This window comes from Astatotilapia calliptera, chromosome 5 (genome assembly GCF_964374335.1).
Source record: "Astatotilapia calliptera chromosome 5, fAstCal68.1, whole genome shotgun sequence".
In the NCBI taxonomy this organism is placed as follows: domain Eukaryota; kingdom Metazoa; phylum Chordata; class Actinopteri; order Cichliformes; family Cichlidae; genus Astatotilapia; species Astatotilapia calliptera.
The window spans coordinates 27,353,935-27,380,522 of NC_137426.1; the positions used below are offsets into that span (position 1 = coordinate 27,353,935).

The window sequence follows — 26,588 nt, forward strand, 5'->3', positions numbered from 1 at the left end:
AGTCCCTGTTGTTTGGTAGGGCCTGGATATATGTACTGCATTGTTCCTTGACCAGTGACAAATGCACAATATGGGGTGCAGTCTTGGCGTTTCATGCCTGCGTGTGTTTTTCTATCATTCATATCTGACAGCAGACAAAGACTTGAGCAATAAACCTCAAGCTGACAGGCAGTTTCCTGTCGTGCTAAATTGAAAGACTACCAAAACCTGTTGGTTTCAGATGGCAGTGCGCCGCCCTTGCCACACTGTCACTGCTGGCCCAAGTCATGTGACAGAAATGGTGTGGATCTAAAGTGCTGCATCTATTTTGGACACACTCACTTAAACTATGCCCAGCACTGCGTCTAGCTCTCTCAGAATGACCATGATGTTACTGGTGTCCCGTTATCAACTACGTCAGGCAGTGTCCTCGCTGCTTACCCAGTGGCTCTATCTATGGACATGCACGGCATGTCAGTGTTTGCATACGTCATGTGTCTTACATGGAATAAAAGATTCAACAACATATGTTCACATATCACGATCTTTATATGCACTGTTGTGTTTCAGACTACAACTGCACCGAATCCCAGTCTACTGTATGTACTGTATGTGTCTGACAAAATCAATATGTCCTTTGCAAAGCAGATCCATGCTAACTATTGAGTCTTTTCCACGCTTCGACTAAATTTGGAACCCTGCATCATTTTTATGACACGCCCCCCCCCCCCCTCTTCTTTTACTGTCTTGTGCATTTCTGTGCTGCATAACAGAAACACAGAGTGCTGTTTAAGAAGACAACATCACAAGCTGCAGAAGTTAGTTCACTGTCACGGGTTCAACCAAAGAAGGTCTCATAAAGTTTGTATTATCTGCACAGTTTTCATATATGATGCGTGCAAAGGTTATTTCTGCTCTATTGGCTTTTTTATCAAACTTGTATACCTGTTGTGTGTATAAAGAATGAGCCAAAACTTAAGGCTGGACAGAATGGCAAGTGACATCTTGCATACTGTCAGTTCTACTATTGAGTGCATCTTCTGATAAAGGCACTATTGATCATTTGGACCTTTTAAGTTTTGCTATGCAGTATGCTCCACGTATACAGCTTATAACTCACCTCCATCAACTTCACTTTACTTTCACACAGTCCAATATGTACTCAGATCAATACAATAAATACTTTATCAAGACGGCAGAGATTTCCTAAGAGTGGATGTTAGGCCTCTTCCGGTTGTTTGGTAAAATTAGTAAATACCTCCCAAAAAATTATTCTGAAACTATAACCCAGAAAAAATGTGGCCAGCATCTGCAATCGTGTTTGGGCCACATTTGACACTGCCTGACCTCATGGCACCATAAGGCAGCTTCAAATGAGCCACAGGTCGACCAAATACCGAGCACATCTGGAAGACTCAGCACCTGCTATAAACCACGTCAAGCACGGCTCATGACATTTATGCAACACCTGGTCTGTAGAAAACAACTGTGTCTACTATGTTTGATCCAAATGTGTCTGCTCTGTGGGAAGACTTGTTGCTACTTCCTTTTTTTCTGTGGTGCGTTGTGGTTTGTGTTAACCAAGAAAGTGGTCCTTTCCCCCCACTCGTTGTCGAATAAGAGTGAACACAATTGGGTTTTCTTTGTCAAGAGGTTCTGAAACAATATTGATTCTATCATGTCAATATGCATCAAAATTTAAAAGGGAAAAACTCCAGCTCTTTGAGTCAATGGCGTGAAAAATTAGGGCAGTTTTAAAGTCGAAAGTGGGTTTAACCCAGTACCTAATGCGTGTACGTGTACTTGCAGTGTGCGTCTGCTGCTGCCGTAGTCATGAGGAATGTAGGAATGCAGAAGTCTGGAGTCACTACAGACTTCCTGAGAGTTTGGGTTGGTCTCAGGTGAACACAGAGGTTACACACAAACATTTGTTTTTAATTTACCTAAATCAGTGAGTAGGACTAATCCACAAAATGTTTCATGCTTCAGGTTTTATTTTATTTGAGTTAAAGTTGATGATTTTTTTTTTTTTTTTAACCTTTCTGATTCCTAACCGTAGTGCAGGTTTCTGCCCTCGTCATCTTTGTTCACTTTTATTTTACAATAGAAATCCTTTCTTTCTTTCTTTTGTATCATCTTCCAGTGTTGGCTTCCTTTTAAGAGGATATTTCTTTTATCTCTTTAATAAATGTTTTCAAGATCGTCTGATATTGACACTGTAAACATACTGATGAGCTCAACTATTTACTACTTAATGTTTCAGTGTATTGCTTCTTTTAATCGATTGGAAATGAACTAAGAGCTCTGTCTGTTTGCCTACTGTACAATTATAAAAGCGGGTCGTGCTTCCTGGCCTTTGTCAAGTGGCATCTGTCGGTGTTGTCGGAGTTCTGCAGTGGTGATGAGTCACCTATTTGCGTGTGGTTTTGAAGAATAGTTTCAACAGAGAATCCCTCATGAGGTAAATGCAAAAGCGCATGAACATGATTCTAATTTATACAGTGATATGGAAATATGTCATTTGTTCTGATCCGTACAGTGTTACTCTTTGTTGTAACTCACAAATCTGTTATAGGGTTTGCCATAATGTACGCTTCTGCAAAAGAAAGTTTTGATGAAGTAATGATGTCATTCATGTGGTCAGTATGATTACTCTGATGACACATCAAAATACCTTTTGTAGATAAGAAGGGGGAAGTCAATACTGTGATTGCCTAAACATCTTTAATCAAATGGAATTAGAGGTGCTTTTCACTGTTTCTTTAAATTATTCCTGTGTTGAATCAAACACTGCAGGCACATTAAAAAAACTAAATAAAAGCTAGCGCCACTAGAATGGCTTGAGTGTGTCTATTAGTTCTAGAAGTTTTCAGCAATCTCTTGTGCTCTATAGATGTTTGCAAATTCTGCTTCCAGAACAGATCACTGCCATGAGAATACAAGGCTTCAAATATCCAATGCTACTTTTATCATTTTGTCATGAAAATCCAAGCTTGTGGAGTTGTTGTCTCACATGCAGCAAAATGCGCCTGACACATCATGCAGTACAGCTCATCTGTTTCTTGGTTATTTAAGTAACTTGGCAACGTTCAGTATTTACAGTGGTAACGGGATCAACACAACTTCCCCTTGGCTGCTTGTGACCTCACTTCCTCCTCTGTGCCACTTCCTTTTTATTCTCGATCTAAATAATATGAAGTTGACTCTTAAAGCTGTCGGTTCATATCTGAAAAGTGTGAAAGGCAGAAGGCATGTGACTTGTGTGTGCTAATCCCGACCTGGATTATGACTTTGTGAGCCCGTGTGACTATTTGAGCGCGTGAGGAAATCATTGATTATGCCAAGTTGCAATCATTACTAACTCAGAGTTCACCTAATGCAGATGATTCACATGTCCTCTGTCTCTGTATGTTATTTACCTTGACTGTCATTCACAAGCATACATATGTGCTTTACCTCCATCCTACCTGTGTAGCTGTAAAAGAGGACGCATAGCTGGTTAACTCGCTCAGAAGCTTACGTGTGATTAGAAGTAGCATAATAACTGGAAGATATAGTTGGGGGGTTTCCCCACAGAATTGTATCTGTTAATCTGTTATGGATACTTCTGTACACTTATTCTTTTATTATGATCATTATTATTATTATTATTATTATTATTATTATTATTATTATGAACAAATGGAAAAAAAACCAGTAATGCTCGCCGACAGGCTGGGCTGGGTCTGAGTCTACAATGATACAACTGCATACAATATATGGAGCTGAATGTGAAACGGACAGCAGTATTAAACAGGGTGGAGGTTCACTGCTCTGTATTCACACCTTCAAAAGAGCTGGGCTGGGCTCTGCAGCAAACTGTGCTCCACCTGGAGATCAGTATATGCTTCTAAAATACTGGACTACGTGCGCAACATGTATAATTGTTAACAAAAGAAAGTTTATTTTTGTACACGGTTGCATATTTTAGACTAAAAGCACAATCTTCACAATATTGTGAAGCTTATTACAGGTAGAATCAAGGCGTCTGGATGAGCCTCACATTTAATGACTGCACAAACAGGAAAAACAGTCCAGGGGAGCAGTGCTACTGTCTCCGCTCTACGTTACGAGGTTGTGCTGATATATTACCTGTAGCTTTCTGGAGCCTGTGCGAGTAGACGCAAAGAGTGCGATTTAGATGACCCCGAGAGTTGGCTTTACAGAGTCCATCTCCAAATGTGACTGGGCTGATCGGGTCAGATTCCAATCCCAGTGCATTCTGCTTGCAGTAACACCTTTTCATTGACGTGCGATCCTTATCCAGATAAAGGTCACATGTTTTACAGGGGGAAACTGAGTAGTAGTGTAAGGCTTTACTTCTTGTACATTTTTGTAGTTTAAAAAAACAAAACAAAATGAAACATTATTTGCTTCTGAAGGCCTGTATATTTCTCTCAAATGTATTAAGAACAATGATCTTTATGACATTCTACCTTGCAGAAGGATTTCCAGTACTGTAAAAAAACAGGCTAATAACTGATCAATATTTCAGATGACAGTTTTAAATGATAAACTACTGCCGTGCACCCACAGATAAACCATGGGTCCTGCAACTATCATTCCAGGAAAGTTTGCTTTGATTAGTACACATGATAAAAAGTAATAATATCCCATGCGTTGTAACACGGCTTCTATAGATTGTTTTATTACAGCTCAGCTATGGGGAATTTAAGACAAAGATCAAAGCATCAGTGATACAGTATGACTAATTGTTTCTATGTGAAGAAGTGCAGTGCAGAACAAATATGACTTCCATCCAGTATGCATGTGTGTGAATACTGGCTGCATGTCTTCAGCCACGGGAGGCAAAGGCCGATCTCTCCTGGTTCCTTAAGCAGAAAAATGTGAGCTATGTTAGCGTTCAGCTTGCACTGGATGCCACTGGCTGGAGATGTGAATCCTGCATTCTTCTTGTCAGTTTCTAAGGTGACCACAGACGACAGTCTCGTTGACGCACTGCTGTCAAACAGTCCCACCGCACAGTCAGGAATGTAGGACTTGAATCAAACACTTCTGACTGCTGTGTGATGGGTGTGTTTGTGAGCAGTTTACAGTCCTGCATTTCTCCCCATGTTTGTTTTCAACTTGAAAAGGAGACTGTATTGACCTGAACCTGTAACGATTACGATTTCAGCTTTATCCAGAAATAAGTCTTCTGGAACGTTTTGTTTTCCAAAAATATTGCTGTTGTGAAATCAACATGTTGCTGGGTGGTTTCTTGTGTTCCCTGCACATATTTGACTTCTGTCTCTTTCTCTCTGCAGTCGCAGTCCAGCCAGACAACACCCAAACCGGCAGCTCAGGTCTCTACTGGAAAGCCTGCACAGTTTGAGGTATTAGACATTCCCCTGTAATGCTGTTTAACTTCTTCTTCTCCTCCCTCAGTCTGTCAAAAGAAACTCATTTGTTGACTGCCAGTTTGACCCCTGACCCCCCAGCATTTTCTGTTGTTCTAGCATTGTTACTTTCTTTCCTGTTCCAGCACAGCTCTTTGATTAATAGCAAAAAGAACATTTTCCTTTTCCTTCCTTCAAACTCAAGGCAGGTAACACCCTGTTTAACCCATTAATGCTGCTCGCAAACCAAGGTTGTCAAACTGCTGCTTGAATGCTGACTGGAATATTCTCCAGGGAAGACTAATGGAAATGTTAAAAGACTTCATCAGTATTTCAATCAGGAACTCATAAATTAAGTGGAATGTAACTATATTAGCATGTATATGAACTCTATTGGTAGAAAAAATGTTGCAAACATCAGCATTTTGTTGGTAAACGGTTTCCAGGTTTGCATGATTGCACAGCACATATATTTAATGACTTAAAAAAAAGAAGAATTGGGATGAGGTGGGTGCTTTGGAGAGACCATTTGAGAAGCTTAATGTTAACTTGTCTTATTCATTCCAAACAACAATTGTGTCAATCTTCTAGCTGTTGACTTGAGATTAAGTTGAATTTTTTATTATTACTTCATGCAATGTACGAGTACCACCGGCACCATAACAGCTCTGGAGTGTGTTGCTTCAGGACCATGCTCAACAGCAGATATAGTATTTTAGGAAAGCAGTTACTCCTCCAAGCATACTCTTGTGGCCAAATAGTTCATCTTTGTCTCATAGAGTCTCATTTATCCCATAAAACCTTTCTCCAGAAGGCATTTAGCTTGTCCATGACAACTACATAAATTTCACATCACCGTGGACAATAACACTGGTGTCACAGCAGTTTCCAGCTGAAGGCAGGCTTGAGCCTGTTGGTTCACAGGTTGTTCCTTAACATCCTGCTCCATTCCCTTTCATCTGGAGGTGACAGTTTGGGTCTTCTTCCACAACATGACAAAGTAGTGACATATCCGATCAAACTAAATGACCACAATATTGATGCTTATGATGAGTGTACGTAAACTTCTGACCATAACTGTATTTTATATAAAGTGTACTTCATTAAACACTTTTAATGACTATTTTTTTTCAAAGTAATAGTACACTCCATTGCCTGTCATTTATCTCTTTTACTTGCATACAAATAATGTTTGAACAGAGCCATAGTGCCAGCCTGAATTGTTTTCACACATCTTTCAGCAGCGGGGCTTAGACGGTGTATAGTTTGGTGCCCGGCTTGTAGAGATAAGGTTTAGTCGGATATTTAGAAGTGAGAGAATTACATGGTTTTATTTTAGACCTATTCACACACTGAGCTTATATTACTCAGTCATTAACCTTCACTGTAAGTATCTCATTGCCCTGCTTCCTTCTTTTTGCTTTGCCACAGTAAAGTACAACTGCCTGTGTTTCAGTGTCCATGTGCAATGGGAAAGATAATCTACTGTGCTATAAAAAAAATATGTCCCTGCAGAATGTATGGTAATTACTATTAGCCAGTTTCTTGTCACATAAAAACACAACTATAATGTTCACCTATTAACCTTACAAATATGGAATCTTACTTGTGTGTTGCTTTTTCTGCAAGTTTAACGACTTTCAGAAAAAGCAGGTTATAATGGAAGCAAAAAAGGCTGAAAGATTTACTACATCTCAATTTGGATACTTTTGTTACCACAATTCCCTGTAGTACACGTAATGGCATAGCAGTGTTGCAAGTTGTGCAATTACCTGAAATGACAATCACATTTGACTGGGATTGTCATGCTAGCCATGGCATCTTGTGAACATTTTTAACTTATTAAGTCCCTGATTGCACATAATAATACATTCTTCTACAGTGAGCATGACAGTTTAACACACATAAATGCCAAACAATACAACAGCACGTGAAATGATAATGCTGCTAGCCAGCTTGCTAGCAGTCGCATCAGTATTTCTGCTGAGGATGTGTCCTTTTGGCTTAAATCAGTTGGTGATGCCTTCCTTTAAGCAATAGAAGGTATAAAACATGGAACCACAGTCACATTACCAGCTGATGTGCGGAGCTACGTTATGAAACGGAGTATTGTTGCAATCACCAACATATCTAATTGCTCACCACCCTCAAGCGTAACCAAGAAGATGTCATTTTAAGATATCAGGCTAAGATATATTACAGTAGGTTTCACAGTCTCTGTGGCTGTCTTGACGATAAGTTAACTAGCTTTCATGTGCAAAGCCAAGCACACAGGCAATTCTAGCATCCATAGAGCTGTAAAAAATTGCAGTTGATCAACTTCTCCTCACCTGGTGCATTGCAGACGCCAACATCGGGATCTGGAATGGCTACAAAGCCTGGGGCGGTTACCACGACAACAGGAGGAAGCTCTAATGTTGCAACAGCAGGGAAAGCGGCACCTAAAGCCAAACCAGAGGTAGATAAACTCTGGCGGGTATGAATAAAAGTGGTGGAGGCTTTCAGCGCTTTGGCGTGACATAACATGAATCTCTGCTTCTTTCTTTTGGCCTCAGCACCTCATGTGTGCTCATCACTAGTCATCTCTTTACGCGCTTCATCTTTGGTCATCACCGTTACGCAACATCTTACCTGTCTGTCTGTGACGTCTTTCTGGCACGGCCGTTCACTCATCTTGCATCAGAAGCTGGACTGTCACCGTGCCACCATAAAAGATCTGATATGACCTGCATGGGATGAATGCTCCTCACAAACTGTGACACTAACTTAAAGAATAACTGTCTCTTTTCACTTTCTTTAAACACATGCTTCTCGATTGTAGACTAACACTACGCTGGCCGGTGCTACTGTTATTGACATGTCGTTTGCAGAGGCGAGTGGCGCTACTAGAGAGGTGTTAAAGGTAATGCCATCATGGCCAAAACTCTAGCTAGTGCTTTTTCTTTGCTTTAATCCAACAATCTTTTAAATGATAATGTTTTTTGTATTATTTTATTAGAAATTTTGTGAACTGTGTGTGAGGTATTTGAATATTTCATGAATGCAAATAAATCCCCAAAGTTCAAGGTGATTAAGGCATGAAAAAGCTCCAGCATCTGAACCCTTACTGATCACTGGTCATCAGTCTCAGCCCTCATATTATTTTGAGATCTTTTGGGTAACTGTGACTGAGCTGACCAGTGATCAGTGTAAATGTTCTTCTGCTTCGTTTTCACTAACACTTTAAAAATTTACACTGTGTCAGTACATCTACTGGCTTCCTTGTGTTTTTGAGTAATCATTTGGCGACATGTTTGTAGACTGCACCTGTCTCCCAAGCCAAAGTCGCACCTACAATTCCTCCCACTGCTGGCACTGCAGCAGCCACTTCTGTGCCCGCTCCTAAAGAGTCACCTAAGGACACGGCTAAGGTATAAGCCTGACTACTAATGCCACTCTGAGTCTTCACTGCCTCCATGACTCTTGGGGTGTATCTTTCAAGGCCTACTTGCCTTTCGCTCTTCTTTTTTTCTTCCTTGTAGTCTTATCAGGTTTTTTGGGGTTGTGCTTACTTGAGACTGTCCAGATACCTTATTAGCTTTAGGGGTTTCTTGGAGTGCCTTGGAATTCCTTTTCGGATTTTTATTTTTTATTTTTTTGAAGAACAAGGACTTTCATTCTTTACACTGCAGCTCTTTGCTCAGCATGCCTCTGCTCGTTGTTGCATTTCGTCATAGTCGACGCCCGTCCATTTGCAACATCGCATGCATCATCACTCCGAGTCAGTGAGGAAAAAACAAATGAAGAGGAGAGGCATACAGTTTACTCATGTCCCTTCTGACCCCAGTTTCATTGCACAACACTTCTAGGTGAAAGAAGTTGGTGGAGGCTTTCTTTTCCTCAAGTGACTTCCTGTCTTTCATTTGTTTCTTTGGGTGTTTTGCATGTATGTAGCAGATCTGCACTTTTACTTGACATGAACTTGGCCTGTAATAGAATCAAATCTTGTTGCATTTTAGAGTGCCACTGCTGCCACAGCAGTCAAAGCTGATGTTCCTAAAGTTGATCCTGCTAAAACATCAAAGCCAGCTGCAGCAGGCACAGCTGCGGCTGGAAATGTGTCTGTGCAAGGCAAAAAGGAAGAAGCTAAATCAGCGCAAACAAAGGTAGATGTTCCTGAAGCCAAACATGGCAGAGGCTGTGTGTCAACTCTGCCCTCCGTATACTCTGCACAGTGATGATTTTGCATTCAATTCAATTCATCCTCTCGGTCTCTGTGTTTAATGAATGGATGAGGATGTTGTGATGAGGTGTTGTCATGGCTAGCAGGAATTTTTCACACCAATCAAACATTTTTTTTCTGGAAATTCTAAAGAAGAAAAGTCATTTCATTAAAGCAATTAACTAAGAAAGAGTTGGAATTTCTTTTTTTTATGGCTGATAATTTCATGATGCCTTACTCCTAATAGCACAATGGATATATTGTGTTGTTAAGGTCTGTGGCCTGATTCTGGATCTGTGTTGCAGGTTCAGGCGGAGGTTACATCCACAGCAGCTAAAGGAGCCCAACAGGTAAAGACTTAATGTAGCAGTGCTAGTTTCCTTTAAAAAGCATGTCGCTTGCGCTTGTGTGCTGAGCTGTGTTGCATGCGCAGGCACCTCCAGTGGATGCAATCGACGAGCTGGCCAACATACTACCATCAACTGATCCGTTCGCTCGCCCAGAGCCTGTGTTCACGGGGCCAGAGGTCAAAGAGGTATAGCATAGCCACAGTGTGCAAGCATACATGTTGGAGTGTGTGTGTGTGTGTGTGTATGCTTTAGAAAGTGAGCAGCAAGCTGCATGGGCCTTTAGTGTGTAACCGTGTAATGCATGTGTCACAGCATGACATCACCTCTGAGAAAGGTCAGAAGTGTGGAGAAAGGGACGACACACTGCCTCCAAACTACAGATTCAAAAATACGGTCAGTGTGCACCACTTTCCACTGCTTTCTAAACTTTCTACCCAACCTCACCTTGTTTTTTGCTTTTGCGTGCTTCGCTGACAAATTCGTAGGGACTACTTTATGTTGGTAGGAAACTGTCACTTTTAGCTTATGTTCTTTAGACAAAGTTGCTTTACAGGCATGACTTTGACACCAAATTAAAGCTTTAGGACTGATAACTTGTTAGTATGAAGCAAGAGTGGCTGACTCCTGCATCTGGAAGGATATTTGATCCAGATTAGTCTGAGGTTTTCATGTGAAAATCAAGAGGATATGTCTTAGCCTTTTCCTATTCCTGAGACTATGGCAGGAAATGTCCAATTTGACCTTGCAATATAAAATCTTGCCAAAATCTCAAATCCAGATTACATCCAAAATGTAATTGCTTTAAAGAAAAACCAAGCTCCATTTCTTTTTTGGTAACATTTTCATGCAAATCCATCAGCAATGTATTAAAAAATGATCCTGTTAAACAAAAAGAAGCAAACAAACCAAACCAATCAACAATTACTACTGGCATGTTTATTACTTAGAATTAGAAGGCCTTTTCAGATCTTAAATGATTTCACCATTTTATTTTTCTTACCAAGTGTAAAACTACTTTATACTTTCTAGGGTGGAGCTCCTGCAGATGCTAAACCTGTGGATGTCCCTGTAAGTAAAGCTTTTCAAACTCCTGCTATCAGTTCTTTGTAGTCCAGATAACTCACACATGCAGGAAGTGCTGTTTCCACTGTATAATCTACCCGTTCCTGGGTGGAGAATGTGTTGGGTGTTGTCCTAAGAAACCACCTTCTCCGTTTGAGCTTGTTGGCTCCTGTCCGACCAAACCCAAACACTCACAAATATATGTGCCCTGTCACATGCACACTTACATTGCGCACAGTGATACACCAGTTAAACCAAGGAATGTGTTCATAGTTACTCACAGTTACTAACACACCCACATTTGCATCATAGCCGACTCCCACTTTGGCCTCCTGGCATCGAAGAAGCTTTTTTGGTTCAGTGTCTCACCAAGTCTTTCTGTTCTTTCTTCCTGTGTGAGTTTAATGGTTTCAATTTTGTGTTGGTCATATTTTTGTGGAGTCAACATGATTTGTGTCACCTGCATCTCTTTAGAGAGAGTATTTGAGTTTTTGGCGTCTGTGGAATGTAAAGGGTGTGTCTGTACTTTTCCTTCACTGTTGGTACAAGTCTGGTTTGCATTATTTTGCCTTTTGATTTGGTCACTCATGCCCTCTAGTGGAACTTTGGAGCAATTCTTTCTGACTGAGTTATTTTAGGTTGGTGTAACGCACAGTATTTTTCATTTCAGAAACCACTGAGCACAGACGCGGCCCTTGATTCCCTTTCAGCTGATTTTAAATCAACTGGTCAGCCTGGACCCAAGAAACAAGAGGTCAGTCTTTAAGCATGAAGCACTTAGCTGCTACTTCCATTTGATGTATGTGCTGCACACTCCTAGTATGGCACCTGTGCTGTAGACTGCATTGGCTCCAATAATATCATTTTTGTCTTAAAGGTCTAAAAAGTCTCATTGTGTTTTTTTTCATCTTCATCCATAAAATAAATAGCAAAAGGCACATGTTGAGACTATAAGTGCCTCTTCTGCTGGCCCTGCGAACTTTGCTCCTCCTCCTGTGAAGGTAAATTTACATTTTTAAGTCCCTGATGTGTCATTACAGCAGAGTCTGGCTGCAGAGGCTGATGCCTTTTCGTCCTTGCTGTCCCTTTTGTTGCAGAAAGCTGAAACTCCTGCAGCAGTTCCTCCTATGGCGGCTCCTCCAGCTGATAAAAAAGCTAAGATGGAGAAAGTCTCAGATGACTTCTCACTGGAGGCTGGACTCTCTTCTTCCAGCACGGTACTTTTACTGTAATGGTTACTTACAGATCTTAGCTCTGTCTTAAAATGTTTTAATAAGTAAATTTCTTATGGCTGTTAAAGTTAAAGCCAAAATTTTACTACACTGAAAATAAACCTGATTAAAGTTGCATTGTTATTCTGCATGGATCAGTGAAAACTAAAACATTTGTCTGTTTGCTCTTGTAGAAAGCGGTATCTCCTGCGGTTGCTCCTGCTGATAAGAAAGCCAAGATGGATAAAACCACTCCCGATGTCTCTGTCAAGGCTGGATTGGATACCAAAGCAGGCACCAAGCCCAAGACCAGTGAGGTGAGATGCAGGAGATGAGGTTAAACAACACGGGTGTCATTAGCTTGTCATAAACGCCATGTTCTCTCTTCAGGGTGACTCCATGTCTCTGGATGCTCTCGGTGCTCTGTGTGACACACTACCAAAAGATGCACCAAAACCTGAACCCCCCAAACTCAGACCTCAGGACATTGTATCGGTAAGAGGCACAAACAGCTGCACTGTCTTAAGCAGCAACTCTGCAGTCACTTTAGTTCAGTTACACATAAGATTCATTGCTAGACGATGTCTCACTTTGTCCCCCTTACTTTCTACAGGAGGGAAAAGTGAAGAACGAGAAGGGTGTACGTGTAGGAGAGAGGGAGGACACGCTTCCTCCAGATTACAGGTTCAAAGAGGAAGACCTCAAAAAACTGCCTCCTCCAAAACCCGAGGTGAGCCCAGAGTGAATTCATTTAACGATGAGCTCCATTGATGATAGATTTTTGAGGCCAGTGTTGATACTGATATTTAAAAAGTTACAGATTTTATAGGTTTGTTTTCTTTGTATGCACATAACATCACATTTTGTGAGGGTAATATCAGGAATCTTGAAGAATGTCAAATATCTTCTCTTTCTTTACGTCATATCTGCCCGACCCGACCCTTGCAGCCCAAGATGGACGCTGATGATGCTCTGGACATTTTGTCTGGGGACTTCAGTACTGCTTCAACAGCTCCTGCTGTCCAGGCTCCTCTCTGCTCCTCAGCTGCTCCTCTGCAGGTAAGCTCTGTCTCGATCAGTGACACCACTGTATAAAATCTAATATCCAGTTTTAATGGTGCTTTGTGATTGCTGCAGAAATCTCCCGCTCCTCCCACTGATAAGAAAGCCAAGGTGGAGGCTGGACTCTCAGCAACTACTGCTAAGGTACAGCAGAACTTCTTCCAATCATTTTTTTTTAAAGAGATCTGTAAAATAACAGTGTACATCATGGCATAAGTTATATACTGAGTGAAATAGCAAGATTTATTTTGAGTTGGGCTTTTTCTTTACTGCCATCTGTGTTGTGTGGTGTAGAAAGTGGAATCAGCTGCAGCTCCTCCTGCGGCTGGGCCCGGTGCTCCTTCTGCTGAGAAGAAAGCACAAGAACACAAACCTGCTGCTGGGAAGGACGCCAAACCAGAGACCGACAAGGTTTGACATAAGATGTTTGAAGTCATTTTTCTTCTTTTTTGCCCTTCTTCCTGTTCTTGTTTCACTTCATATTCTTTAGACAGACATTTTATTTTTAATAGTTTGATAAATCCTGTTCTGTCTTCAGGGTGGCTCCATGTCTCTGGATGCTCTCAGTGCTCTGGGCGACACATTACCAGCAGATGCACCAAAACCTGAATCCCCCAAACTCAAACCTAAAGATATCGTCTCTGTAAGAGTGAAGCTACACCCTAGCATTAAATTCACAGCTTTTGATAACTTTTTTTTTTTCCACCAGGTGATTTTGTTCTCTTTCTCTATGTACAGGAGGGCAAAGTGAAGGCGGAGAAGGGTGTACGTGTTGGAGAGCGAGACGACACTCTTCCACCAGCTTACAGGTTTAAAGATAAAGACCCCAAAAAACTGCCACCTCCAAAACCCGAGGTGAGACTGAAGGAAATTTACTTTATGGGTTAAACTTCAGCACATTAAGCTTATGAAACTCGTAGATCTACAACTGTTGAACATTTAGTAACTTGATTTAAGCTTTACTTTGTCTCCTCCCGCAGCCCAAGATGGACGCTGCTGATGCTCTGGACATTTTGTCTGGAGACTTCAGTTCTTCATCAGCTCCTGCTGTCCAGGCTCCTGTCGTCTGCTCCTCAGCTCCTCCTACACAGGTACACTGTGAATCAGTTATTTGTTCCTGCACATAAACAGCGCACGTATCTCTAAAAATGAAAAGCCTCCATCTTTTTTTTGGAGTCCCTACAAAATTCCACAAAATATAAAACTGCATCGTTTCAGTGCTTTGTTTCAAACTCTCATCTCTGCTTTTCAGGCAAAAGTAGAGGATTTGTCAGCTCTTGATGTACTCTCTGGAGAGTTTGTGGCTTCATCTAAGGCTTCTGGAGTTCATGCACCAGTCCCTCCTCCATCAAAGAAGCCACCAGAGGTAAACTTGTTGGTGTGAATGCGGGTTTTTGCATAAACTATTTTTTTTCCTTCCATAGAGGATTTCCCTGCCAAGCAAATAAATAAATATTATTTTGTTTTTATTTTTGCCACCATGGCTGTCATTGTGCCCTTTTACATTCATGTCTTTGTTTTCACTCCTTTTTTCCATCTCTGCGTTTCTGCAGAAAACAGTCTGTCCCGTGGAACAACCTAAAAAAGTCGATGTAAGCGCACAACAGACAAAGCCCAAAATTGAGAAGGTAACTGTGAGGAATCAAAAGTCTTCTGATTTCTTTTGGCTTTAGTTCTTCATTTATCATTCAGAGCTGTATAACATGCCTTGTCTAAAACTGGCCTATGAAGTTCCTCTTCTCTCACCCCTCAGGGTGACTCCATCTCTCTGGATGCTCTCAGTGCTCTCAGCGAAACACTGCCAACAGAAGCACCAAAGCCAGAGTCTCCAAAACTCAGACCTGAGGATATTGTCTCGGTATGTGGTGCCTAAAAACATATAGTGTTGTTTTGTTATGAGTGACACATTTTATTCCAGTAATGGTATACCAGTACAACTGAATTATCCGTGCACATATTTGGGTTTTTTTTTAAACACTTGTCCTGTTTAGAACCCTTTAAAAAAAATCTGTATTTAGGAGAAACAGAGTGTCTGGACCAGCCAGTCATTCACCCTTTTCCCCTTTTTCAGGAGGGCAAAGTCAAAAAGGAGAAGGGTGTGCGTGTAGGAGAGAGGGAGGATACACTTCCTCCAGATTACAGATTTAAAGAGGAAGATCTCAAAAAACTGCCTGCCCCCAAACCTGAGGTGAGCCCAGGGCAAATCTATTTCTAAGCAACAAAAGTTAGATATTTATTAATGGATAAAAAGCCATAAAGAATATGTACATTTAGTAATTGAAATAACGGCTTATTTTCTCTCTTTATCTTCTCCTGTAGCCCAAGATAAATACTGATGATGCTATGGATATTTTGTCTGGAGACTTCAGCTCTTCGGCCGCTCCTGCTGTCCAGGCTCCTGTCGTCTGCTCGTCAGCTCCTCCTACACAGGTACCAATCACGAAAAGCAATAGTATTAATTTCAAGTTGAGTATTATCGATTTTAAGCATAGGATTGTATTCTGTCTCCCCCTCAGGCCTCTGCAGACGCTGCTCTTAAGTCCTTGGCCGGAGACTTGGTTGCCTCCAGCGCTGCACCGGCAGTGAAGTCAGAACCTCGTATTCCTACACAAACAAAGCCACAGGTAAAGGCTCAAGTGTTTCTCATCTACTTATACTCTTTATACAACTATCTGCAGCTACATCAAAATCATATTTTTTTCTGGGGTTTTTGCACATTCAGCTGGAAGCTGGAGCAGACAATGCCCTTGATGCTCTGTCAGACACCTTGGGGGATATCAAACCTGTTCCTCAGCCCGCCCCAGGTCCCGTTAAAGATCCCGTCAAGGTAGCCAGCATGGTTTAAAAAAATAATAGAAATAATTTAAAATAATAATAAAAAATCTGCATGCCACTTCAGCTGTTTTGATTTGCCTTGTTGTTGCAGGAGAAAACGATTGCTGAGGAGAAGCTTATTAAAATGGGAGAGAGAGATGACACACTACCACCAGAGTATCGACCCACTGAGGAAGACCGTAAGGTAACCTGACAGCCTTTGAAATGAGATCCTAAAAGTGAAGTACATTTACTTAGCAGTCCATCAATTTCTCTACCAATCCATGCATTTACTCAGTACAACTTTCCTACTTTAAAGATGTGAACATATAGAGTGTTCTTCCTCTTGATAGTCTGCTGCAAGCTGGGTTGGGTAATGAGAATTACATTAAATATTGTGAAGTAATAACAATACAAAACATGATCAGGGACACTATTCATTCATTTAACTGTATTTTTCAGTCGGTGTGTAATATTGTGAAAACAGAAGTCTTTTACATTATATAATCTTGTTATTAGTCCACTAGTCCATCCATACACTACTGAAGACTGCAACATGTGACAGGGACATTTATAAAGTGTAGTATAGCATTTGTTGCTTTATTGAGAGTCTAAACTTCATGAATTTCATTTTAAAGAAAATGGAAGAAGCAAAGAAAAAAGCTGCCAACATCCCCAAAGAGGTCAGTTCCTCACACAATATTTCTAAAATAAAATAAACATTAATGATATATGTGAAAGATGACAATAAAGCATTCCCTTTTTAACACTCTGTAGAAGAGTATGGATGACACAACAGCCTTAGAAATGCTGTCCAGTGACTTCTCTGATGCACCCAAGCCTGATGCACCGGTCACCTCGTGTGCTGCCACAACAAAGTTGGAACCTCCTGCGCTGGACTCAGCTCCTCTGAAGGTAGTGGAGAAATAAAACCTACCATTTCTACTCCTTCTAGCTAAATTCCATCAAGGTGTGAGACATGTGCCTGTCTCACCTTAACTGAGCGTTGTGAGGTTTGACTCATAGTTGGTGACGACCATAATCCTAATCTTTGCTCATCCTGAAAAAGGAACAATGAGCTCATACCAGGGAGAGCCACCTAATAGGCTGTGATTGCGACTATCACTGATGATTACTTACAGTGTTAAAAATGGTCCTTACTTAGTTGTTTTATACCATCTTTGTACCTGAAACCACTTCTAGAAAATGCTTTCTTATGATCTTCTTGAGTTTATTAACTGTTTTTTATTTATTCTTGCTTTTCTAGCCGATGGCTGGTCCTGTTCTGGAGTCCCTGTCTGATACCCTGCTTCCAGATCCAGTAAAAGGCAAATCTAAAACAGACAAACCAAAGGTAAAAATCTATATGACTATTTAGAAGTGTTTAAATATTACACTTTACTATAAGAAACAGGACCAAATGTACATCTTTTTCTTGGACGCTTCTAAGAAAAACGCTTCTGACTAAACTGCACTTCAGAAGAATGATTGCAGAACATTTATTTCTCATTGGTACATGGCGCCCCCTATAGGTTTCCTTTCTAGCTGTTACTGTGTCTGTGCTCACTACGTCATGGAGCAGTGTGAGTTGTAGAGCCTAATCAAGGTGTCGACTTTGTTACAGGGAAAGAGCAAGTCAAAGTCAAAATCTAAAGTAAGCAAATCGTCTGCTGCATGAAGACCTAATTTAGGCTGAATAAGCAACGTATCTGACACACTGGATCTGTGCACTTATAACTGAGCCAAAGTCTCACAGCAGAAGCAGTTATTGAATTCTAATTTCTGCAGGGGCCTCCACATAGTGGCATGTGACAAGCTGCTCACGCTCCTCACGCTGCTTTGCCTGATGTTGATTTCAGCCTGTAATACTGCAAAGGCATGAATTCTTCTTTATCATTTTTAATACTTCTTTGTTAAAAACACCAGAAACAACAAGCAGAGGAACCATCTGCCCCTGGCCAGCTATCAGCTCAGAGAAGCTCAGACATTGTGCCAACTTCTACAAAGAAGGGAGCCAAGAGCTAGGTCACATGGTAAGATCTGTCATATTTAAGTGATTTAAAAAAAAAAAACCCTGAATATTAGAAGGATAGATATCAAGTCTTTAAACTGACTGCTGAATATCACTTGTTACAGGTTGTCGCTTTAAATCTGTCCTCCAGGCCACGTGGACGCATCGGTGAGGGAGCTGCTCTCTGGATAACGATTCTATTTTTGTAAATTGTTAAGAATGTATATTGGAGTCAAGAAAAAAACCTACACATACCCATAACATTTACGCAATGCACACACATAGAAGCACAAACGGACATGCACGCACACTTAAACACCTATCTGCTTTACAGTTCAAAGATAAGAAGTTTTGTTTTGGGCTTTTTGGGTTTTTTTAGAGAATATAAAAGAGACTTTTAAAAACTGGATGGAAATGAAAGACGTGAAACTGTGGGAAAACGTTTTTGGGTGCCAAGAATCACGCATGTACATCACAGTTGACAGGTGGGGTTTTTTTTGTTTCGTTTTTTTCTTTTTCCTCCAGCAAAACACTTCTATTACAACACCGGTGACCTAAACCTGCTGGTGTTGTGACATTAGTTGGAGCAGTGGAGACTGTCAACTTGTGTGAGAGCAGTATGGAGTAGGTGTATAGCACCGGGAAGTTTTGTGCAATCCAGATGTACACACACACAAAAAGTTTTTCTATCATGATTGGACACCATTACATAAGACACTAGTGTACAGCTTAGTTCGCTTATATTTTAAACAATACATAGTTTACATTATTGAATATGTGGATTTCCCAGGAGGTGTTCTAATTAATTCTGTATTGGAGAGCTTTTTGCAAATGCCTCACATTTAAACAGAGCAATATCTGTCAAGTAGGTCTTTTTCTGTGTTTTTGGGTTTGCAGAAAGGAAAAAAAAAAGACGTTCAAAAGTGCACTTATTGAAGCAGGATGTTTACAAGCTTTGTAAACTGCCGTTGTTTGTGAGCTGTAAAAGAGTTTTGCTCTACGTAACACAACACTGTAATTTGCAAAGGGCTACTGCTTTCAATTGTAAAGTTAGTCACTATAATTCCACCCTTTTTTTGTAGAGTTAAGCCAAGATATGAGATGTATAAGGGGAAATGCTAACTAAATTGAAAAAAATAAATACATAAATAAATCATGCAGTATCATTTTATTATTATTGTACCTTAAAAGAGAAACAAAAGATAACATTAACTGACTTAATATGCTGGAGCAAATAACTAAATATTGTAGGAAAGGTGAACAAACAATGTGTTTGTAAAGGTGCAAGGGGAAATGTGTATGTATTAAAGTGCGTGGGAGTGTAATCTCCTATGAAAGAATTTTTTTATCCGCTCTTGACTTGTGGTTTTGCGCTCTGCTTACAGTTGTAGCACCCCACTTCCTTTAGACTCAAGGGGGGGGGGCTTAAAAAACAAATGTCTTTTGCTCAAATCTACTTTGGTGCCAAGACCCTGAATGACTGATGGGAATCCAAATGAGTGGGTTTGATGTGTGGAAAAATAAAATCTAATAAAGTCAAATACAGTTCATTGAAGAAGGAATGCTTGTCCGAGTGGTTTTATTTATTTTTTTTATTTTGTACAGCGTTTTATGTTGAAAATAGAAACGAGAATTTTTTTTTTTTTTTTTTTTTTTGAGGATGTGCAACGGTTAAAAGCAAAAACAAAAGAACGTGCCATATTTGTTCTTTTCAGTATTACTCTACAGTCTTAAAAACATGTGAATGAATAAAATCAAATGCTTTTCGAGTAAGTGTAATTTTAAACAAGCCAAAAAAAAAAATCTGCTTTAAATTGTTTTGATGACTAAATGCGAGTGCAGCAATTCAAATAGTGTGTGCAGAATGCAAAACAAAAGCACGCTGTTATTGCTTTTAAAACTTCCCAAAAAATTAAATAAAAAATATTTAAATTCAAAAGAATTATATACAATTATTGCTCACAGTTCAGAAACAAAAATGAATTCTTCTCAGGATCATCTTCAGCCGTACCCGTAACCATAAGAATTGATGTGGATTTGCAAAATAAACTCTTTAAACCACACAATTATCATTAAAAGGGTTCAATCTACCTGTGACAAAACAGTGTTGTTAGCCATCAAGCCACATGAAAATTATAACTCAATGTTGGCAATAAAAGGCTTTCCATTTATGCGCTGAATACACAACCACTTTAAAACCATCTCATATTTTCACAAACAAAGAAAATGTTTCAGGCTGACTTTAGCAAATAGGATGAGAAGATGCAGCAATAGCGTTAAAGAAAAAAAGAAGTGTCTGAAATTTCACCATTTAGATTAAACATATCTGCCGGGCATCACTTCTTTTGCAGGAGGTGCCGTTCGAGGTCTAAATTTTAAAAGACAAAAAGAGATGTAAATTTAGATGATTAATACAAATAATAATTAGTAACCTTTGTCTTTTTTAATGTAAAAAGGGACTGTTTTCTTCAAATAGACTGCAAGTGTAATTGGAAATAGGGAGAAACATTCAACAACAATCATAATATACTATGGGTATAGGTATTTAATTTTGTTATTCAAATATTAATATTACATAAGTTTTTTTCAAAAATAAAATATTAATGAAAATAAGAAAGAAAATTGCTGAACAATATTAACAAAATAAAGTCTAAAATGTCATTTTTGCTGTCTGGGTGTGGTTCCTGATGTTGGACTAATAACTAAGTATTCCTCATTTATTCATGGACTGTATTCCTAGACTAAAATGGAACAATAATGTTAAATTTAAAAAAATAAATAAAGGAATAACTTACCTTCTTTTGTGATGGTGTGGGCATCTCCGTGTCCTTATCCCTACATGCAATTGAAATGATTTAAACTTGAGGTGAAAATATAGATTTTACAATAGTTTTTAGCTTTCCAAGTGCAGAAAATGACAGAATTTTATATATTATTCAGTTCCAAATTTTATGCACGTGAAGATCATGTAGATTTCATATTGAAGATGCACTTACGATTGCAGTACAATATGGTGACGATGAGGAGCAGAAGAAAAAGGCCACAGCCACCAGAAAGAGCTCCCAGCATTATTGGACTACAATTAAAAGCAGAACTGGACTCCCCTTCTGAAAATGAACCATCCTTGTTTACCAACTTTTTCTACTCACAGAATTTTAAACATGAATATGATAAATGTTATAACACATCACTGTGATTTTGAACACTTGCCTCCTGCTGTCTTGCCTTCACAATCACAGGTTACAATTTTGGGCACACTCGGTTTGGTGGTGCATGTTGGTGGTGCTTCAGTTTTATCTTCAGTTTTATCTAAAAAAGAAAGAAGAAGTCAAAGTTATGTGTAAACTTACTAAAACAATAAACAAAACAATAAATTAAACCAAACAAAGAAACATAACTTACCTGCAGATATTTGTGTTGTGTCTCCAAACACCAGTGTATTACCTTGGATAAGTGACGCACAGCCATATAGGCCAGCGTCGTTTTTTTTGAAGGACTTCAGTGATAGATGATCATTTGTGTAAGTGTAGAGCTCATCAAAGTTTTTTGCTGAGGCCTTTTTTATGCCAGATTTGCTGAAAGACCCAATGAATTCCATGTGATTGCTTAGAACTCGAAACCAGACAATCATGCTGGCCCCTGTTGTGTCTTTAGCTGTACAGCTGATATCAATCTTATCCCCTTCCTTTGCTGTTTTGTCTTTGAAAGTCCCTGAAGTCAATTCTAAAAGATTTTATAAAATGAGAGAAGAAAAAAAACATTCTGTGTCTGCGAACAATACACAATAAACAAAAAAACAAACAAATCAGATAATACTTAATAATTAAGTTCAACTTACTCTGACATGACACCACAATCACCAGAATCAGAAGCCATTTTTGGTCCATTTTAATCTTGCAGACGAGAATAGGAGCTAAACACGTCCTTTTCGTGTTTATTGAAGTCTGCTGGGAGATAATTCAGCGTGATATGAAACCCCGCCCCAGCTGTAACCTTCTTTTCTGCTCTGTCAAATGGGACCATTGCAGCAGAGTCTTGCAGAGACCTCCTGCAACACGATCGTGGTCTGCACAATGTTTGTAACCCACCCGATCTGCACTTCACTCCTCTACCTCTGGTTTGAAGCATTGAACACCACTACTTCATCCACAAACTATTGGCACACAAATGCAGCAGGGCGCAGTATGTAGGCTGAAAATGGATGAGATAGGAAGTGAAAACGATGCACAACAAACATAGTTCACGCAACTCTACACCAAATTCTGCACAAATTAAATGGTGCATTATACCAAACTTTTCTTTGTTGAAGTTTCATCATGAACTCCTAACAGTCACTTTGTCATTGCTATGTAATTTGAATTTGACCTGCCTTTGGTGAATGATTGCTGAAATTTAAACATTCAAAGATTGCAAACATTGCTATATTTTAATCTCTCAGATTAAACTAGTTTAGAGAAATATAACAGTTTAGTTAAGAGTAAAACAGAAAGCATCAGGGTCTCTCAGAGGCCTTTTCTAAGACTTCACATTATCTTACATCTTACACCCCAGTTTTTAACATCACCATGTTCTGAAATACGGGCAAAAAGCCTTGAAACTGTAACAAGCACAAGATATAACACAAATATAACGTCAATAAATTAATTTTAAAAAATAAAATAAAATATACTATTATTATATAAACTAATATTCACTTTAGTGATTTCCCATCTTCTCAAGTTCTGGATAAAGATTGTTGTCCTCTTCGATTTATAATCACTGTGAATGTTATATTTAAGATTTAAGATTTATATACTTTATACTCGACTAATTTATGACAATTTCCAATATTTTCATTGTTCCAAATTATTTAAAAGTACTGTATTGCACAGGCAAACACCCCTAAAATCCAATGTTAGGCATGCGATTGCGCAGTGTTACAACGCTTCCACAAGACCGATATTTACACCATTAGATGGCAGCAAAATGACTTAGCGCCATGTTGCTGTCAGTGCACTGAATCCTTGAACAAAATCACAAAACATACTTCTGAGCGTCCCAAAAAGCTGATTCTGTTCATCTGGACGTAGCGTTTTAAGTGGGAGAAACGTTTCGTCAACAGTACCTTTGCACAATTACTGAAACTAGTCCCCTGAATGAACAATGGGCTGTGAGGTCAGGATCTGATCAACTCACAGCCCAGTCCAGATGAACAGAATCAACTTTTTGGGATTTATTTACCTGAATGATTAAGCATCCATCAAGACATACTTCTGAGCAAAGACACAAACTTATGTAAAATAATTTGAAGTATTAGTCAAACCTGAATAATTCATTTTATTACAGGTGTACACCTGCTGAAACAAGTAATGGAAAATATGTTCAGTGACATTGGTCTGAATGGTAAATGGACTGGTTCGTAGTGCTTTTCTACTCTTCTTGAGCACTCAGAGCGCTTTATTTAACTTGCCTCTTTCATCCATTCACACATATTCATACAAGTACTTCTTCTATTGGATGGAGGGTACAGCGCATGATTTTAATCTTGTGAAAAATGAACAAAGTAACATTTAAAAAAAAAATGTTTTTATTGTTTTGTTATGCTGTGCATGAGCAACAGCATGAAGTCATTCTTAAAGATAATGGCTATCAGGTCTTTTTTTTCGGTCTTGGGGAACTTGGGGGACTGAAAATTTAAAGGAAACCGCTTGTGAGCTAACAAAAGATACTACAATTTTCATTATGGGAAAAGACAGGAATTTGAATTCATTAAATTTCTAGAATATTCATTTCAAAGAGTGTTCCTACCTGCTTCAGTTTAAATCTTATCAGTTTTATTCACAGTTTATAAAGCTATATTGAGCTAACAACTCTAGCAAAAGGAAAGAAGAACGTAGCAACCATAAAGCGTTACAGCTTGTATCATTTCAAGTGAAATGTTGTCTAAGAGCTGTACGGAAGTGAAACCCCCTTCAGATAAACTGAGTAGAGCAACAGCTGCTATGGCGCAACTCGAAGCCCTTTTTCCGGTTCAGTGCTGGAAAATAAATGCAGCAATTTGGTAATGGGCACTGAGTGCTGACATTTTGCGCTTTTGTGGGTGATCTGTTCCATGGGTGGGAGGAGACAGAAAGAATGAAAAAGAGGGGGGAGTGAGAGTAATAAGAGGACACAGTTTTGTTTGGTTTGTTAATCTCATTTAGCGTCTTTCTTTCTTTCTTTCTTTCTTTCTTTCTTTCTTTCTTTCTTTCTTTCTTTCTTTCTTTCTTTCTTTCTTTCTTTCTTTCTGTCTGTCTGTCTTTTTTGTCTTTCTTTCAACTGTTACAATAATTCCTCGAAATTCAGATTGTCATTGACCCTATTTTTGCTTTCAATAAGTCACTTTTATATTTATTACAAATTAAATCAAGTTTCAGTCTTGCATTGTTTTCAGCAAATAGGGGATTCTGTTGATGCATTGTATCAAAGGGAAGACCCAGTCAAAAAGCACACAATTAGCCCACTTCACCTTTCCATCTCTCTGTTTCAGGGTTGAGTCACTCACAAACACACCTGCATGGGCTTCCCTATCTTAGTCACACAGGGGATCTCCAACCTGAAACCTGAGCGTGTGTGTGTGTGATTATGTGGTGGGTGACCAGGGGAAGCCAGTGAAAAAAAAAAGGTACTCAGCACAATAATGCTGAATATCCTTGTGTTCTGAAAATGCCACCTTCATTACCAGTAAACACATTTGAATAGTATTTTTTTGTTCACTTTGGCTCAGTTATCATTGCTCTGCTGCTCAACTGGCTGGTCTGGTTTCAAGCATTATAGAAAAAGGAGTAAAGTGGAAACCAAGAGCATCAAGAGGATTGGAGTAAGTAGAAATGGAGCGCTCTAAAAGACTTCAAAGTTAAAGTGATTTGGTCAGAATTTTTTTCATAATTTGTGGATAATGCTTCCTGTTACGACTTTCATTTCGCTTTACTTTGTTGGCTTTTGCTAAGTAAACTGTCGAAATATTGCAAAGTAAGAAGTTACATCTCCTTGATACTGATATCTCAAAAAGGTCTACGCTGTGTGCTTTTTACAAGCAGCACAAATTTGTCCTGAATGGGCTAAATTTACACTCAGGCCATTTTACATATAAAATGTTTCTCTATCTGAAGACGTGATATATTTACATATACTGTTTGGGATTTTTTGGGAAGGAAGCTGAAATAGTTTATACAAATGTGACAAATTGGAAATAATACGTGTACGTGTCTTCTTACTAAAGAGCTTGGAATAATTTTGTTTGTTGCACTTTTCAATAGAGTTTTGAAAATAGTGCACAACACTTTCTGTACACATGAAAGGATAAAGCTCAATTTTTCTGTGTATTGACTCTTATTACATGCATGAAACTGTACTTAATATTAGAAAACTGCAGTTTCAATTTTAGTTTATCCTAATTGTGTCACAATGTGCATATTACCTATATTTAATTAAATAATATATAAATATGTGGCTTTTATGTATTTTGTATCTGTAGCAAGACGTAACATGAGATAATAGTTATGGATTTCACCACAAACAGTTGAGTGTATAGCACTGCCACATCATTAGATTAAAAATTGCATGCTGTTATAGTTTATGGCTGTTACAATATTTAAGAAGAAAAGTACTGGATTAAATTCCCTTTTTTGGGATGTAAGCACTTGTTTTCCATGATTTATGCTGCCCCCCCCCCACCAAAAAAAAAAAAATTTAATCCAAAAAATTAATCGTGTGTATTTTCAGATAACCGGAAGAAGATGGATGGATGAATGGACGTTTACAAGACTTCACAAAGACATTGTTATTTTGCAGGTCAAACATTATACAAACATTATCATTTGCAAACAAGTTTGTTTTGTTTTTTTAAAAAGTAAATGTAAAAAATGTATGTCTGATTTGACTCTACTATTACAGGAAACAAATGAAGGAGACATCAGAAAACTGAAAAATAACAGAAAAATAATGTTTACAGTTCATCATATCTGTGAGCATTTAGTTTCAACTGTGTCTCAATGTTTAAAATAAATCTATCTAGAAACAGAAAGCTGAAGAAATCCATTCTTTTTAGCATACATCACATAACTTAATGAATTTACTTACATATGATAATAACGTGTAAGGGTTCTATAAGTTTTTAATACATGTTAAAATTAAAAGCAAATACAAACAACAAACTCTACAAAGATTACAATATTAAGTTTTCTACCCAATGAGTTGGCGCACCTTTATGATTTGTGTTGCTGTGTCTTAAGATTATCTCATACTTACATTTTTGCTTTTCTTAAGGTGGCAGTGTACTGTGACCTTGGTCTACTTGGCTTTGACTGTGAAGCAGTAATACTTTTGCATAGTGCTGATACAGGATGTGTTTTTAAAAGTCTTCTCAACCAGTGTTACCTCAGTTTACAAGAATTCAAACGCATTCCTTAATTTTCTTGTATAATAGTTCTTGTATTTCCATTTATTAAATGTGTAACATCCTCAGCCAGTGTAAATCCATTTGGTCAATGAAATGTCTTC

General features: G+C 38.9%; 2 protein-coding genes and 1 long non-coding RNA gene across 45 annotated transcripts in view; 2 read left to right on the forward strand and 1 right to left on the reverse strand.

The window, feature by feature from the left end:
- Positions 1 to 19,630, forward strand: part of cast (calpastatin) — a 31,259-nt gene extending 11,629 nt beyond the window's left edge. For 5 of the 43 annotated variants that reach the window (XM_026168570.2, XM_026168567.2, XM_026168574.2 and 2 more), the window contains 35 exons: positions 5,286 to 5,354; positions 7,702 to 7,815; positions 8,179 to 8,259; positions 8,657 to 8,767; positions 9,356 to 9,502; positions 9,864 to 9,908; positions 9,992 to 10,093; positions 10,221 to 10,301; positions 10,938 to 10,976; positions 11,641 to 11,724; positions 11,900 to 11,971; positions 12,068 to 12,187; positions 12,376 to 12,498; positions 12,572 to 12,676; positions 12,795 to 12,911; positions 13,130 to 13,240; positions 13,319 to 13,387; positions 13,538 to 13,654; positions 13,782 to 13,886; positions 13,982 to 14,098; positions 14,224 to 14,334; positions 14,496 to 14,609; positions 14,797 to 14,871; positions 14,997 to 15,101; positions 15,315 to 15,431; positions 15,563 to 15,673; positions 15,760 to 15,867; positions 15,966 to 16,070; positions 16,170 to 16,262; positions 16,696 to 16,740; positions 16,835 to 16,972; positions 17,325 to 17,411; positions 17,682 to 17,711; positions 17,984 to 18,090; positions 18,194 to 19,630. In XM_026168570.2, coding sequence (XP_026024355.2) covers positions 5,286 to 5,354; positions 7,702 to 7,815; positions 8,179 to 8,259; positions 8,657 to 8,767; positions 9,356 to 9,502; positions 9,864 to 9,908; positions 9,992 to 10,093; positions 10,221 to 10,301; positions 10,938 to 10,976; positions 11,641 to 11,724; positions 11,900 to 11,971; positions 12,068 to 12,187; positions 12,376 to 12,498; positions 12,572 to 12,676; positions 12,795 to 12,911; positions 13,130 to 13,240; positions 13,319 to 13,387; positions 13,538 to 13,654; positions 13,782 to 13,886; positions 13,982 to 14,098; positions 14,224 to 14,334; positions 14,496 to 14,609; positions 14,797 to 14,871; positions 14,997 to 15,101; positions 15,315 to 15,431; positions 15,563 to 15,673; positions 15,760 to 15,867; positions 15,966 to 16,070; positions 16,170 to 16,262; positions 16,696 to 16,740; positions 16,835 to 16,972; positions 17,325 to 17,411; positions 17,682 to 17,711; positions 17,984 to 18,082 — 3,267 coding nt within the window. In that variant the 3' untranslated portion in view covers positions 18,083 to 18,090; positions 18,194 to 19,630. The remainder of the gene's footprint in view (positions 1 to 5,285; positions 5,355 to 7,701; positions 7,816 to 8,178; positions 8,260 to 8,656; positions 8,768 to 9,355; positions 9,503 to 9,863; positions 9,909 to 9,991; positions 10,094 to 10,220; positions 10,302 to 10,937; positions 10,977 to 11,640; positions 11,725 to 11,899; positions 11,972 to 12,067; positions 12,188 to 12,375; positions 12,499 to 12,571; positions 12,677 to 12,794; positions 12,912 to 13,129; positions 13,241 to 13,318; positions 13,388 to 13,537; positions 13,655 to 13,781; positions 13,887 to 13,981; positions 14,099 to 14,223; positions 14,335 to 14,495; positions 14,610 to 14,796; positions 14,872 to 14,996; positions 15,102 to 15,314; positions 15,432 to 15,562; positions 15,674 to 15,759; positions 15,868 to 15,965; positions 16,071 to 16,169; positions 16,263 to 16,695; positions 16,741 to 16,834; positions 16,973 to 17,324; positions 17,412 to 17,681; positions 17,712 to 17,983; positions 18,091 to 18,193) is intronic. The other 38 variants (XM_080301969.1, XM_026168572.2, XM_080301973.1 and 35 more) reach the window with 17 other exon arrangements.
- Positions 19,631 to 19,639: 9 nt separating this feature from the next.
- cd8a (CD8a molecule) lies at positions 19,640 to 22,149 on the reverse strand. Its single transcript, XM_026166445.2, has 6 exons — positions 21,907 to 22,149; positions 21,471 to 21,791; positions 21,279 to 21,377; positions 21,065 to 21,175; positions 20,864 to 20,903; positions 19,640 to 20,436 (listed from the first exon to the last, which is right to left on the reverse strand). Exons 1-6 carry the CDS (start codon positions 21,953 to 21,955, stop codon positions 20,385 to 20,387), a joined length of 672 nt encoding a protein of 223 aa, XP_026022230.2. The 5' UTR covers positions 21,956 to 22,149; the 3' UTR covers positions 19,640 to 20,384.
- A 2,571-nt stretch (positions 22,150 to 24,720) lies between these two features.
- On the forward strand, positions 24,721 to 26,112 carry LOC145428943 (uncharacterized). Its single transcript, XR_013909298.1, has 2 exons — positions 24,721 to 24,906; positions 25,812 to 26,112. It is a non-coding gene; the product is annotated as an uncharacterized LOC145428943 (long non-coding RNA).
- Positions 26,113 to 26,588: the final 476 nt, after the last annotated feature.